General features: G+C 41.9%; 1 protein-coding gene across 2 annotated transcripts in view; it reads right to left on the bottom strand.

The window, feature by feature from the left end:
• The window catches only part of xpnpep1 (X-prolyl aminopeptidase (aminopeptidase P) 1, soluble), a 30025-nt gene extending 16392 nt beyond the window's left edge, over positions 1-13633 (bottom strand). The window contains exons 1-9 of one of the 2 annotated variants that reach the window (XM_042103450.1): positions 13498-13633; positions 12178-12302; positions 11085-11148; positions 10376-10480; positions 9257-9349; positions 3457-3600; positions 2288-2383; positions 749-830; positions 249-459 (exon numbers count right to left, since the gene is read on the bottom strand). In XM_042103450.1, the coding sequence (XP_041959384.1) occupies positions 249-459; positions 749-830; positions 2288-2383; positions 3457-3600; positions 9257-9349; positions 10376-10480; positions 11085-11148; positions 12178-12294 (912 nt within the window). In that variant the 5' untranslated portion in view covers positions 12295-12302; positions 13498-13633. Of the gene's footprint in view, positions 1-248; positions 460-748; positions 831-2287; positions 2384-3456; positions 3601-9256; positions 9350-10375; positions 10481-11084; positions 11149-12177; positions 12303-12580; positions 12688-13497 lie in introns of those variants that run through there. The other variant, XM_042103449.1, reaches the window with a different exon arrangement.
• Positions 13634-13728: the final 95 nt, after the last annotated feature.

The raw sequence follows: 13728 nt of genomic DNA, 5'->3' as shown, positions 1-13728 counted from the left end.
TCACTGAGGACCACAGCACATGAGCTTTTGCCCACTTCCTGTTCTCCTGCTGTAATAGTAGTGTTTTACCAGTATGCCAATGTAATACCAATGACGTATCAACGTTAATACAATGACGTATCAACGTTAACACAATGACGTATCAACGTTAACACAATGATGTATCAACATTAACACAATGATGTATCAATACTGATGGGCACACTCTGCTGTAGGGCCTCATCACTGCCCTGTCCAGTGCTGCGTACCTTGGGGATGGTCTGGGTGAGGGCACAGCTGGCCTTGTCACAGATCCACACTTTCTCTTTGGGGCCGAGTGCGGCGCAGATGGCCTGCAGCTCGGTGTGGACCAGCTCGTAGGGCGCCGTCTGGATGCTGAGCTCCGGCCGCCCAGGGGAGTCCAACTGCAAGTGCTCGCGGATGACCAGGTTGGCCAGTCGCTTCTGGTCCACAAAGAGTCTGGAGGGGAGGGAAGGGGTAAAACAGAGGTATTGGGCAGCAGGAAATGACATCAACAGAGTCACCGGCCAATGGAATGGACTAGCAGAGAGACCACATGTAAGATATCTTTCTATCATGATGTACTACACATTCATGGAAATTGTTTATGGTTTCATTCTTTTGTTTATCCAAAAAAAAACAAAAAAAACAATGGCTTTGAGTTTAATTTAGTTCATGGATGTGAGAATATGCAAAACAAGTAGGATTTGGACCCAAACATCAATAAACTGACTCAAGCCTCTTTTACCTGATGGAGTTTAGCCCGACGATAGCGTAAGCGAAAAAGACTGGGTTGTACTCGATGTCTGATCCTCGCAGGTTAAAAAGCCCTACAAAACCAATTCAGAACATCAGCAGAGACAACACAACACATTTGCAGGTCAAAAGGTCTATATGACAAATGACAAAATGACTGGCATGTCAGTGACTGGCATGTCATGACTTACAAATAACTGCCATGTCAGTTTTTTCTAGTTGAACAACATAGCTAAAGTTATCTAACCAGTTCAGTAACATCAGTTGCTTGATTAAGGTTAAGAACATTTTAAACCCTTTTCCCGTTTGCTTAAGGGAGTGGCATGCAACATTTTCACATATTTGCCAATGTTTTAATGTAAACAGGAAGTTCATGTCAGTAAAAGCGAATTGAAAATGGAGTCGTACATAGAGCCTATTTTACAAAAAAAAAAAAAAAAAATAAAAAAAAAAAACTCTTGGTGATCCTCCACAGGCAATTCCCACCTCCACTGGCACACTTGAACCAAAAGTGACCTGCTGGCAATCCCAATCAGGCTTCATTAACCACAGCATAATCCTAACCTAGGGCAGCCAATCTAGCACAAGGGCTCATTAGACAGGCTGATGAGGAGTGTGGGGACAGCCCCTGTAATAAGGAGGAGGCCGAGTCGTGATCAACACTCAGCCGCAGCATCAGGAGGATGACAGGGGTTCAAGTGTGGACGCTAGTGGACGCCGTGTTCAAAGCAACGCAGTAGGGGGAGAAGAGTGCGATTGCTTTGATTTCATTAGCAGGGTACAATACAAGTCAAATGTGAAATTACCTGACAATTCCCTGACTTTCGCAAACTAAAAAGCTGAATTTCCATGATCTTAAATGTACAAAAAAAAAATTGCTTCAATAAGCCTCATAACAGGGATACTGCATACTGCAAGTGCATCCCCTATCTTGTGCCAGACATTACAGTGAGGGCAAAACCTATTTTCTATGTTTGCAGGGGTCTTAGCTTTCACTTCCACTAATGCTTTTGTTCATGAGCTCAGTTGTCATCAGATAGTTCCTTGTTCAAATTGGTAATTGCCCTTGCATCCTTTTCAAATAGACCTCTGAAGTTCGCCTACAAAAAAGCTGCCATCTTTGAGATCCGGTATCTGGCGATTATTCCTATGGGAAAATAACATGGGGATTTTGAATTATCGCACCTGTTAAACTCTCGTGGGGACGAAAAAGTCTCTTTTGTCCTCTGCCTTTGAGTGGACACTGTGATCTCCGGTACGTGAAGGCAGCAGAACACTTTGATTTTTGCTACCCCAGAGCTAACTTGCTAACTAACTTAATGGCAAGTTGCATTGCAAGACAAAAGTGTGTTCAGGAAAATGTCTGCATTTCCATTTTTGTCGTCCCCGCAAGAGTTTAACAAATTCCAAATTCCCATGTTATTTTCCCATAGGAAAAATCTCAAGATACCGGATCTCCTTATATGGGCAAAGGTGGGTAATTGGGCTTGTACCTAATTAAAGATGGAAAAAAAAAAAAAAAAAAACTCACAAGCTATTTCATCCAACGCTGTGACGATGAACCAGGAGATCTTCCTCTCCGCCATCTTTGCCCTCAGAGCGGTCACTTTGTCCTGCCATGACAAACCTGCAGCCATGACAACAGCATGTGTGAAATCACACCTTCCCATTTTAAGTACATCAACAGCATGTTATTTTAACCAAGCATGACGGCACATGACATCATTTTACACAATGTAATGATGATGCAATTAAGGACAGGAATGATAATTTCATATTTTTTAACAAAAGGCAAGGCAACATAGACTTCAAATGACAGCTTTTTCATCTGATTACTATGCAATAATCACTCTGTGGAATGCTGAAACAAAACTATGAAAATATATCCTTGAATCAGTGAAGTCACTGAGATACCAGCAGTAAGAGGAGAAGGTGTCTTAAGATAATCTAATCGGAGACGTTGAAAACTGATTCCTTCCTCCATGGAAGGCCAGATTTGTGTATTGCTACTAATGTGTTCACCAGAGAACATCTGTTACATCTGAGATTTCCTCTTTATTTTCCTAGATTTTTTTTTTTTTTTTTTTTTTGATCATTTAGAGTAATAAAAAATTCAAAAGTAAAGGTCTAGACATTAGCTTCGCCAACTAATGATGTTTATGGCTAATGTTTTACCAACATTCTATGTACTCCTGAATGGCTTTATACTTGGGTGTAAAGTTATTTACATAGCCTTCCCATTTGACTGTTTTAACTGGACATTTATATATTTTATATCTACTACCTAGATAAGATAGATAAGAAGCTTTACTGTCATTGCACACAAGATACAATGAAATTCCGTTTGGCAGCAATCCCTATAGCAGCTATGATCAGTACAAAATAAATAAATCTGTATAAAATTCAGTAACAACAAACAACAACAGGTTAAAGTGCAGAAAAGATTGCAGTATGTTCATGGTTCAGCAGTCCCTTCACTGCCATGGGAAAGAAGCTGTGTTTGAGTCTGTTTGTGCGGGCTTGTATTACACTGAGTCTGCCAGACGGAAGTCTGGTGAAAAGAGAGTGACCTGGGTGTGTGAGATCACCCTGTATGTTTGTTCGATCACTTAGGTCTAATATTGTCCTCTCTCTCACACTCTCCTCTATGTGTTTTCGCTGTGTGACTGACTGTGGTGGCCGTGCGGAGGCTGAACTGACCGGTGTACTTCAGGCCCAGAGCGATGAGTGGCGTGCTGGGGCGCATCGGCCTGTCCTCCCACACGGCGTCGATGAGATTCTCCTGCACGGCCACCAGGGCGTGGCCGGCACTGGCCAGGGCCTTGGACATGTTCTTCCACTGATCTGAGAGAGGAAGGGCAACAGGGGTCAGAGGTCATCCTATCAACCGTTATCTATTCAGGGGAAACTGACTGAGCATTAAGCTCTTTTACAGCAATGCCCTGAGTTTACAAACAAAGAGTGTAGTGACAGCTTTGCGGCGGTCACTTCTGAGCGCGGATAACTCCGGACCACGCGCATCTTAGAATATAGAGTAATTTTATTAATCCACTTTTCGTCAAAATACAAACAAAAGCCTCTATCGCATTCACGCGGTTGAAAATTTGTTTGCCACTTCCGCTCTACCTGGCCAAAGGTGTCCCAGCACTATAATAGCTATCCGTCAATCAGACGGCCAGACGTCACTCTTAATTGGCCAGACAGTTTTAACACGTAAAATTATATACATTTAAACCATATTCCTTATAATTATAAACCATATTTCATGAACATAAATATTATCTTAATGTCATTGGCATTTCATCAATATTGATAATTTCAATGAGTTTACAAACATAAATATCAAAACGGCTCCAACACTCCAGCCCCTAATTGACCATAATGTGGCAATCCATAACATAAACATTCATAAGGAGCCGCACAGTTCAAAGTCCATTGTAACAGCATTTACATTCAGAGTTCCTTTTTTTCTTTTTTTTTCACATATTAGTTTCAATAGTTCATAGAAAGTCCATCAAAATGTTTTTCCTTTCAAAGAATATTTCTCAAAAAGTTTTGCAAAATCAGAGTCCATTCAATAGTCTTTGTCAAAATCACATTATTTCACATTTACACATTATACACTCTTTTTTCATAAACATCAACAGGTAAGTGTTCAACAGATTCATAGTTTATACTCACACCCATTCAATAATGTCGAAATATATTACTTCGGTGAATGGCAAAGATTTCAGTAGGTATCAGGATATTATTGAAACAAACACCATGTTGTGTGCAGGGTAATGTGTGTAGGGTATCAGTGTGTCAGTCTGGTCAGTTGGTCAGTCAGGACATGTCTTTAAGAAGACACAGCTTGGTAATCGGTCTCTCCAAGATTCCTGTCTGAGTCTCTCTGACACGACGTACAAAGCCCTTTGTATCTGGAAAAGTTTCCATGATTCGTCCCATAGGCCAGGAGTTTCGTGGAGAGGTTTCATCTATGATCATTACTATGTCTCCGGGTTTTAGATTTCTTTTGACCTCATTCCATTTTTGTCTCTCCTGTATTAAGGGAAGATACTCCCGTGTCCATCTCTTCCAGAAGAGGTCTGATAGGTACTGAACCTGCTTCCACCTTCTTCTGGAGTAGCAGTCCTGCTTGGTGAAGAGCCCAGGTGGAAATATGGGTTTCCCTTTTAAGAGAAGCAGGTGATTTGGAGTTAAGGGTTCAGGATCTTTAAAGTCTCCAGATGTTTCTGTAATGGGGCGGGCGAAAGTCTGGACCCTTAAGCCAATTACCTCCTTTCAGAAAAGACTCAGCTCGCATTCCCCTAGATGCATTGTCTGCTGGGTTGAGATCAGTCTTAAATGTGACGCCACTGAGATTTCTGTGTCAGATCGCGAATCACAGTTACCCTGTTCGCCACGAATGTTTTGAATCTCTGTGTGTCGTTCAGGATGTACTTCAGGACCGAAGTACTATCTGTCCAGAAGAAGGAGTCTGAGATCGGAAGTTCCAGTTCTTTCTTGAGCATATTATCCATCCGAGCAGCCAAAACTGCTGAAGTGAGCTCCAGTCTGGGAATTGTCACTACTTTCAAGGGTGCAGCCCTCGCTTTCCTTCTTTCTCTTTGTAGGTCAATTCTGGAAGGTCTTGTTTGTACTGTTGGACCAAAAGATCCTCCAGACGAGCCACTGATATCCTATTGGTTGTTATCTGTGGTCGGCCATGTTTGTCAACGAAAGAGTTGATTCCCAGTGGTCCATTTACTATCCACCCCAGATGTGTTAGGACAGCATATAGGCCATTGTCTTGACTGTTGATGACCTTCAGTGGTTCCATGACTTTTGGTATATTCACACCAATCAACAGACTGACATCAGCTTCGATGGACTTCAACTTGACCGCATTCAGGTAAGGCCATCGTTTTAAGTCTTCTTCTCTCGGGATGTTCTGATGGTTCACAGGAATGGCTTGTTGTGTGAAAACCTCTGGAAGTTCTATGAAATCATTGTCTTCAAGGCTGCATACTTCCAGTCCACTCAATTTATATGTTGTTTTCACAGGCTTTTCATAACTCATTGTTTGGAGCAGAATTTCTGTTTTCCTCCCTCTGACGGACAGTTGTTCCATTAATTTCTCTGTACAGAAAGTTGCGGAACTCCCGGGATCCAGGAACGCATATGTTTTGATAGACTGACTACCCTTAGCCGTCTTCACTCTTACAGGTACAATAGCCAGTTTGTGGTCAGTATTGCCAGCCCCTGTTTGATCAGTTGGTGCCATGGTGACCGTGACAGAGTTGGTCTGAACAGCTGTGCCACAGGTGGTATTGTTTGTGGTTACTACAGATGTTTTAGTATATGTGGCGCCACCTGGTTGCCAGTTTCCAATGTGCAAGATGGTAGGGTGTTTCTTATCGCATGAGCGACATGTTAGACGTTTTTACATGTTTTACTGAGATGTCCTTTGATCAAACAGCCAAAACAAAATCCATGTTTCTTGAGAAACTCCACTTTCTCCTTATGAGCAAGTTTTAATATAATTTTACATGTTTCCATTGCATGCTCTCCTTGACAGAAAACACAGGGTTCAGAAAAGGCATCCTTTGCATTAACGGGAGTAGAATTTTTTTCCATTTTCTTTGATGTCGGCATTAGCAACAACTGGATTAGGGCCTGTCCACATGGAGACGCTTTTTAGGTTAAACGCAGAGGTTTTGCTTCGTCTTGACCGAGCGTCCAAACGAATCCAAACGCACTGCCCGAAACCGCACTTTCTTGAAACCTGGTCCCAGAGTGGAAAAATCTGAAACCGTAGCCCGTTTGAATTCGTTTAGACAGCGAAACCGCACATCCTGCTTGCGTATCGATGATGTCATCGCCACACCTCAGCTGCCCTGGAGTTGCACTTATAGTATTGCCTAACAATACTAGTTTTCATACATGACATTACCTACGATTACACTCCGTAAGATAAATATCACAACTGGTGCTGCTCAGTGCCGATAGCTTATGACTTGGTGGACTGAACACTGTTTTTCCCGGTGTTTTTTTATGCATTCTAGCTACTGTCAGTGACGCGAGAGAACTTAAGTTATCAGGAAAGTGCGGTGTAAGTTAAGGCTACATTAATTTGTGCATAGTGCCAGTGTCATTCATTTATTTTACATGTCTTACAACATATATACATGCATTCACAGTCGAGTGAAATCAGATATAAGCATACAAAGACGCTTAGAACTCACATTAAGCCTATGGTAGCACACTGAATGCAAATGCGCGATTTGATGCAGGCAAAAGTATTGACTGTTACTAACAAAGGTTTTATAGCAATATTATAAATGTGGCGACAGAATAGCCTAGAACTTGGGTAAGCCTTGCGTTTAGTAGCCTAATTGCAGTGATAGCCAAAACTAATGTGAATCACGGACTATCCTACAACCAAAGAAAGTAAAGGTGATTAGTAGGCCTACCTGCGTTAGCCAAATAAAGGACGGGACTGCACCCTTCACAAACCGTAAAATAAAGTGTATTAGTTTTATAGTTGACTACAGTTGACAGTTCACCATCAGTCCACACAAACAATTCTGGTTTCCTTGCACTAGCCATTTCGTCGTAGCCTATTCTGTCTGTTTGTAAAGCGCAAGTTTTGGTCAATTTCTGTAAAGAAACAGTGCCACCTATAGGCCTGGGGTATGAAGTAACGTGTTGAGTCGTGTTGAGATGGATCCGTTTGGACGCAAATATTCTTGATACGGTTCCAGGGAAGACGGAGGAAAAAAAGATCGGTTTGGTACGTGTGGACTAGGCCTTAGAGATAACTGGAGAAACTGCAGTGACGAAGCTCTGCTTACTGCTAGATTTTCCGTAGGTCAAGTTCACTGTAGGTGCTCTCACCACCTTTATTTCTCTGCGAGCATTTTGAATATTGCCAAAGACCGGATCCTGCATTATTTTGGCCTGCTTTTCAACAAATCTGACAAGGTCATTGAATTTAGGTCTCTGTTGGGTCTGTTCCATAATGTCGCATGCCACCGCTCTCCATCTCTCTCGGAGTTTATAGGGGAGTTTTGAAACAATTTGTTTTATATTGGATGGTAAATCAAGTTCTGACATGTAGCGAAAGTTTTGGGCAGCATTATTACAACCTCTTAGGTATAAAGCATAACTATGAAGTGCCTTTCCATCGTCTGGTCTGATTACACTCCAGTTTAAGGCTTTCTCCATATAGGCAGTCGTGATCCTTAAGTCATTGCCAAAGTGGCGCTTGAGCAGGCGCTTTGCTTCAGCATAACCAGCCGCTGCATCCATGTAAAAACAACTTCTAACTAGTTCTTTTGGCTGTCCAATTGTATACTGTTCTAAAAAGTACAGTCGGTCCTCATTACTGTCAGTCTTATCCTCTATATTGTGTTTAAATGCTTGCATAAATAACTGAAAGTCCAGAGGGTCACCATTTGAACACAGGCACCTCCTTCTTTGGAAGAGATGATTGGCATAGAACAGATACAAGCAGATTTGTCAACTCTGTGCCATCAGGGGGATCTGCTGGTTCCCTTCCAGGAGTAGATTGTGCTCTTCTCGGCTTAGTGGCTGTAGTTCGGTAAGTTCCTTGGCTTGGTACATTTGGCCTTGTTGCTGCAGTAGTGGTTGGTTCTGGTGCCGCTACTAACTTCTGATGTACATGCATAGCTTTCTGAAATGGTGTTTTAGGTATTGGTCCCAATTCCACAAAATCCAGATGAGACATGCCAGCTTTATCCACAGCGATTTTAATGTGTGCTGTGTGGGCAGATGATGCCTTTGAGTCAGCCTTAGAAACTCTTGACACACTATCAGTCACATCAACAAGTGATTGTTCATTTGATTGACGTTCCAACCAGATCTCAGTTTGAGAAATAAATTCATTAAACTTTGCAATCTTTGGTTCATACCAGTCAATATTTTCATTTTCTTTCACATCATCAGTTAACAACATTTGAACAGATTCATGAGATATTTTAAAGTTGTTCAGAATTTCATGAAATGCATTCAGTTGTGTTTTCACCTTATCAGCATCACCAATGCTAAACATTATCATTTCATTAATTTAATTCATTTTGCGAGTGCAATGACCAAGCTAGCACCGACAGTCGGACAAACAAATGAACAAATAGGCCTAATAAACAGTAAAAATAAAAATCCAGGTGCTGGATGGAGCGGTGTGACCTGCCAGCGTACCTGTAACCCAGACCACTTATTTTAAATAATAATAATTTTAAAAAATCAAGCCAAGTCATGCTCTAAAAGAAAATCAGTGGAATCCTTTACAGGAATCTTATCTCGAATGCTTATCTCTCCTGCTCCTCTAGCTCTGTTTCTATGCGGATTTAGTTTGAAATGTATCATTTAATCATGCATGCTATTCCACTAGGTAAGCCCATAGGAAGGCATCCAGTGGAACCCTGTAGACATGGTAGATCTCAAGGACCAAAACTGAGCAGTGTTTGAGAACATGAGAACTCAAAAGTATTCTGACCAGCTGCGATGATCCAGGGGTCGACGCCGACCCTGGAGTTCTCTGGCAGGATGCTGATGAGCCAGTCCTCTTGGGATGGAGTCTCCTTCAGACCTGCCACAGATCACAGATCACAGGCACAGATAAGACAGTCACAAATCTGTCACATGAACCCAAGACGAACTCTGCTCTATAGTGGTGCATTAAAACAGAGAGAATGAGAAAGGATTAAATGACAATAACAACATATGTTCCATAGTCTGTTATCTTGAGGAATGACAGAATGTTTCCTAGTCAAGTCAACACCCTGAGAGGAGAGCTATGTAAACTTAGGAGCATTCTTCAGATTTTTATCAATGCCCAAATCTCCAGCTGGAAAATGTTCAATTTTCAGAGATATTTGTCCATCCACCAAATTTAAGCTTGTACTGTATATCAGATATCTACAGAGATATCATAATCTGAAGTTGTCAGAATAACAGACACTTTTCTGAAATAGGGTGTAAGAGTAATCTCAGGTAACCATTTCACAGAACTACCGGTACTTGAAATGTAAAAGGTATAACTACCTGCCTGGCTATATATCTGGACAAACACTATACAACTACTGTACCTGCATGGCTATATATTTAGACAAACACTATAACTACCTGCCTGGCTATATATCTGGACAAACACTATATAACTACCTGCATGGCTATATATCTAGACAAACACTATATAACTACCTGCATGGCTATATATCTAGACAAACACTATACAACTACCTGCCTGGCTATATATTTAGACAAACACTATATAACTACCTGCCTGGCTATATATTTAGACAAACACTATATAACTACCTGCATGGCTCAGCCTCGTAATAACACATTTGTATTTATAATAATAACGTCCAACATGGCTTCCACCAACAGAGATGAATTGCACTTAGGAACACTAATCTTATCTCCTTTACTAATCTTCGATCTGTGCATCAGTACTCCCAACATGTGATCCATGATAACAGGTATACTGCTGGTATATGACAGTGTGCTACAGTGGCTATGTCATAAGATCCTTATGCTGAACGGGAGTGTTTTGGTCGTGGGACACTGTGGTGGTGGAGATGACGGCGGTGACGGACTCCGCCTGCCTTACCCATCTTCATGAGGGTCCAGTTGGTGTCCATCTGCTGGCTGGCCTGCAGGAAGTAGCGTCCGTCCGTCCACATGGCGGCGTGCTGCTCTGTGATGATGGCGGTGCCTGAGTGAGAGAACAGGTCAACAATCATTTCAAACAAAAGAAACTTCACAGCTATTCATAAAGGTGAAGATAGCCTAATGACCAAATATGGGGCTAGAGAACCGGCGCATAGACATCCTCTCTCTTAGCTTGCGGGTGCTTTGCTGCTTTGTTTTCTGTTCCCTCATCAACACCCAGCTCAGTTAGCATGGCCATACCTTTGTTTTACCATAACATCTCATGTTGCTTATAACTGCAATATAATTTCATTAAGGTCATATTAAGGTTTACAAGCAGCCATTTTGACTTGCTATGAGAACATGTCATGTCCGTTCTCATCTTCTTGAGTTCCGTTTTATGAAAAAAAAAAGCAACAGGAGGCAGGTTGGCATTGTGATTTGTCGTTTTTTAAAGACCCCGGTCAATGGGCCATTATCATGATACCATCTGAGGGCAGTTTCACTGAATCAACCTATTTTGGTCTCGCAGACTGAGGAAACCCAAGCCATTCCATGACCCAAATGCTTATATTACTCCCTGAGTCTCACTCAGCTTTACGAGTGCTGGTGGGCACGGGCGGGCACACACACACACACACACACACACCACACACACACGGCCTCACCTGCAGAGCCATTGAAACCACTGATGAATTCACGTCTGCAGTCACAGGGGGCAATGTATTCACTCTGCAATAAATGTAGGGCACAGTAGGGAACGAGAGAGGGAGGGAGGGAATGGAAGAGAGAGGAAGGGAGGGATGGAGGGATGTGGGGGAGGAGTGAGACATAACAGAGAGGGGATCAGCTGCGTGTGCAATCAGAGCTGGAGAACACTCTGCCCAACTCATGGCCAGAGTTTAAAAGCCCTGTCAGACACTGGCCCTAATCAAAGGTGATCAGAGAACAGGAGCGGGATCAGACAAAATGAGCATGTGCACAGAGAGAGAGAGAGAGAGAGACAGATAGAGAGACAGACAGAGAGAGAGAGAGAAGAGAAGAAGTAGAGAAAACAGTTGTTTCTAGGCTATTTAAAAGTACAGCCAGTGATAACAAGCAAGTTCAAGCCCACATTCAGTGAACATCTCCTCACAATCCACTAGCTGCCCATCCTGTAAGTACACTGTAAACTAAAACAAAAAAAAAGGTCTCTGTAGGCAGCCTAGACTCGTTTGTCATTTTCCTTCAGTACGTTGTCTGGGATTAGGGTATATTCACAGGTTTTCTCAGGCCAAATTTTACCTGTCTAATCAGCGAACAGAGGAGGGTGGCTGAGAACGATGACGTTGAGGTTGTGCGCTAGTTTGAGCATGACATATGTCACAAGTCACGACCAAACATTAGCGATTGTTTATGGTAGATCCAGAGTGGCTCTGGGCAGATCCAATAGTTTTAAACTTCAACAGAGTGCTTGCCTTCAAGGAAGTTAACGCTTGGCAATGGAAAGTGGCCAGAGTCTCTGTACATTATGAAATGGTAAGGTAGTGGTGGTAATTTTGATACCACTCTATTCCACTTTCTCTCAGTAGTCTTACGTCATCACCTGGTTAATTTGATAATTGTATGTAGACTATAATTCTAAGCATAACATGACTAAAACGGTACCATTTCAAGTTTTATCTTTTATCGAAAAAATTCCAGTTTCATCCATTTAAGAATATATTTGATATATAACGTGTTGATCTGTCTATTTAAATAGGGCTGTTGCACAAGGTGTACCTGGTGCGCATCTCCAGATGGTACTATGTAGGCCTGGATGGGTTCTTTGAGGTACTTGCCGTTCCTCATTGCCTGGCGGAGTTGCCTCAGCAACTCCACAGTGATCTTTGGGGACATGGCAGCGTCTGCAGGAAGACATTCTGTTAAAGATGGCCACCGTCGACAGTGCAGAGCATATATTTAAACGTAGTCAACAAAGATGCACGAGAAACTACATGAAACATGATATTTTTTAGTCTAATAGACCAACACACATACGACAGTAACATGGGCTCAAAATGGCTGACTCCCAATTGATTATTAACGATAACACAGTATCTAATTGAGTAAAACAATTTAGCTTGTTAATCATCAGAATCAATTTGTGAGACAAATAATATTAATATGAACATGAGACGATTACCTGAACCCATGATTGTGCCGTACAAGACCGAGAGATCAGGAAGGAAACGTGGAGCTCGAAGTCAGCAAGTCTAAGATCTTTAACCTTTAAGTCTGCCAGGCTGTGGTTACCAATAGCGCTCATGCTGCTTTAGTTAAACATTGACCACTTGTTATCCAATTTAGACAATAAACTATCCCCCAGAGATACCAGGCCCTATTCACTTCACTAAACCAGTAACACTGATATTGCATTGCTTACTGTGACATTAAAATACATCTTAAACTGAATCAGTCTCTTTTTTAATCGTTTAGGCCTACTGCTGGGAGTCAAACAATGTTGATGCTTCAGACAACCTTTATGATGGTTTGGGCCATCATCCAATCAGCTACCCAAAAGCATCGCAGAGCTCACGGATTGGCTGAACTCATACAGTGTTTACTGGAAATGAGAACTATTTTTTCTTGTAGACTACTTTTTATCGCACGAGTCGTTTTAGGTTATCAAATATGTACGTTAAAAAGACATACCCACAGAGTTCATCTTGATGCAAAACAATGTTTTTAGATTGAAGCGATTTTATGTTGATGTCAGCGGCTGATGATGAAAGGTGTGGCACCCCTTTCACAGTTACCCCTAACTAAACTAAAAAAGGGAGGTCGTCTGTCTCAAACGTGACTTTTTTCATGAACTGAGATGGAATACTGAAAGGCCTCTTTAATTGCCCACAACTATTTTGCTAATTCATTAGCCGAGGCCACGTGAAAAACATGTTAAGCTTAGCGTAGCATAGCATGGTCAACAACATGGCATGCAAGCGCTTCCTTAGAAAACAAAACAACGCCATTCATTCGAAGTCGGCATCGCGTCATCTAGCTGGTTTTTGAAGCAGATGAAACAAACTATATACAAACACCAGTGAACATGTAGCCATTTACCTCCTTAGATGTGATTCTTTGTTACCAAAAGTGTTGTTTAAACTCTACTGTTCCTTGTGCTCACTTGCAAAACAGGAGGCTGCCATTACGTCGTTGACGTTAATGGTCACGTGACTGTCGTATTCCGCCAGTCAAACAACGCACAGGAGATTCGCCTCCCTTTTTTAGGTAATGAAATCAATTCAAGAATGTGCTAGGAGGATAAAGCTGTTTTTACGGCATTGTTATGTT

Source organism: Alosa sapidissima, chromosome 9 (genome assembly GCF_018492685.1).
Source record: "Alosa sapidissima isolate fAloSap1 chromosome 9, fAloSap1.pri, whole genome shotgun sequence".
Classification (NCBI taxonomy): domain Eukaryota; kingdom Metazoa; phylum Chordata; class Actinopteri; order Clupeiformes; family Clupeidae; genus Alosa; species Alosa sapidissima.
The sequence above is the reverse complement of the archived record's forward strand: the minus strand, read 5'-3'. Positions and strand labels throughout refer to the sequence as shown.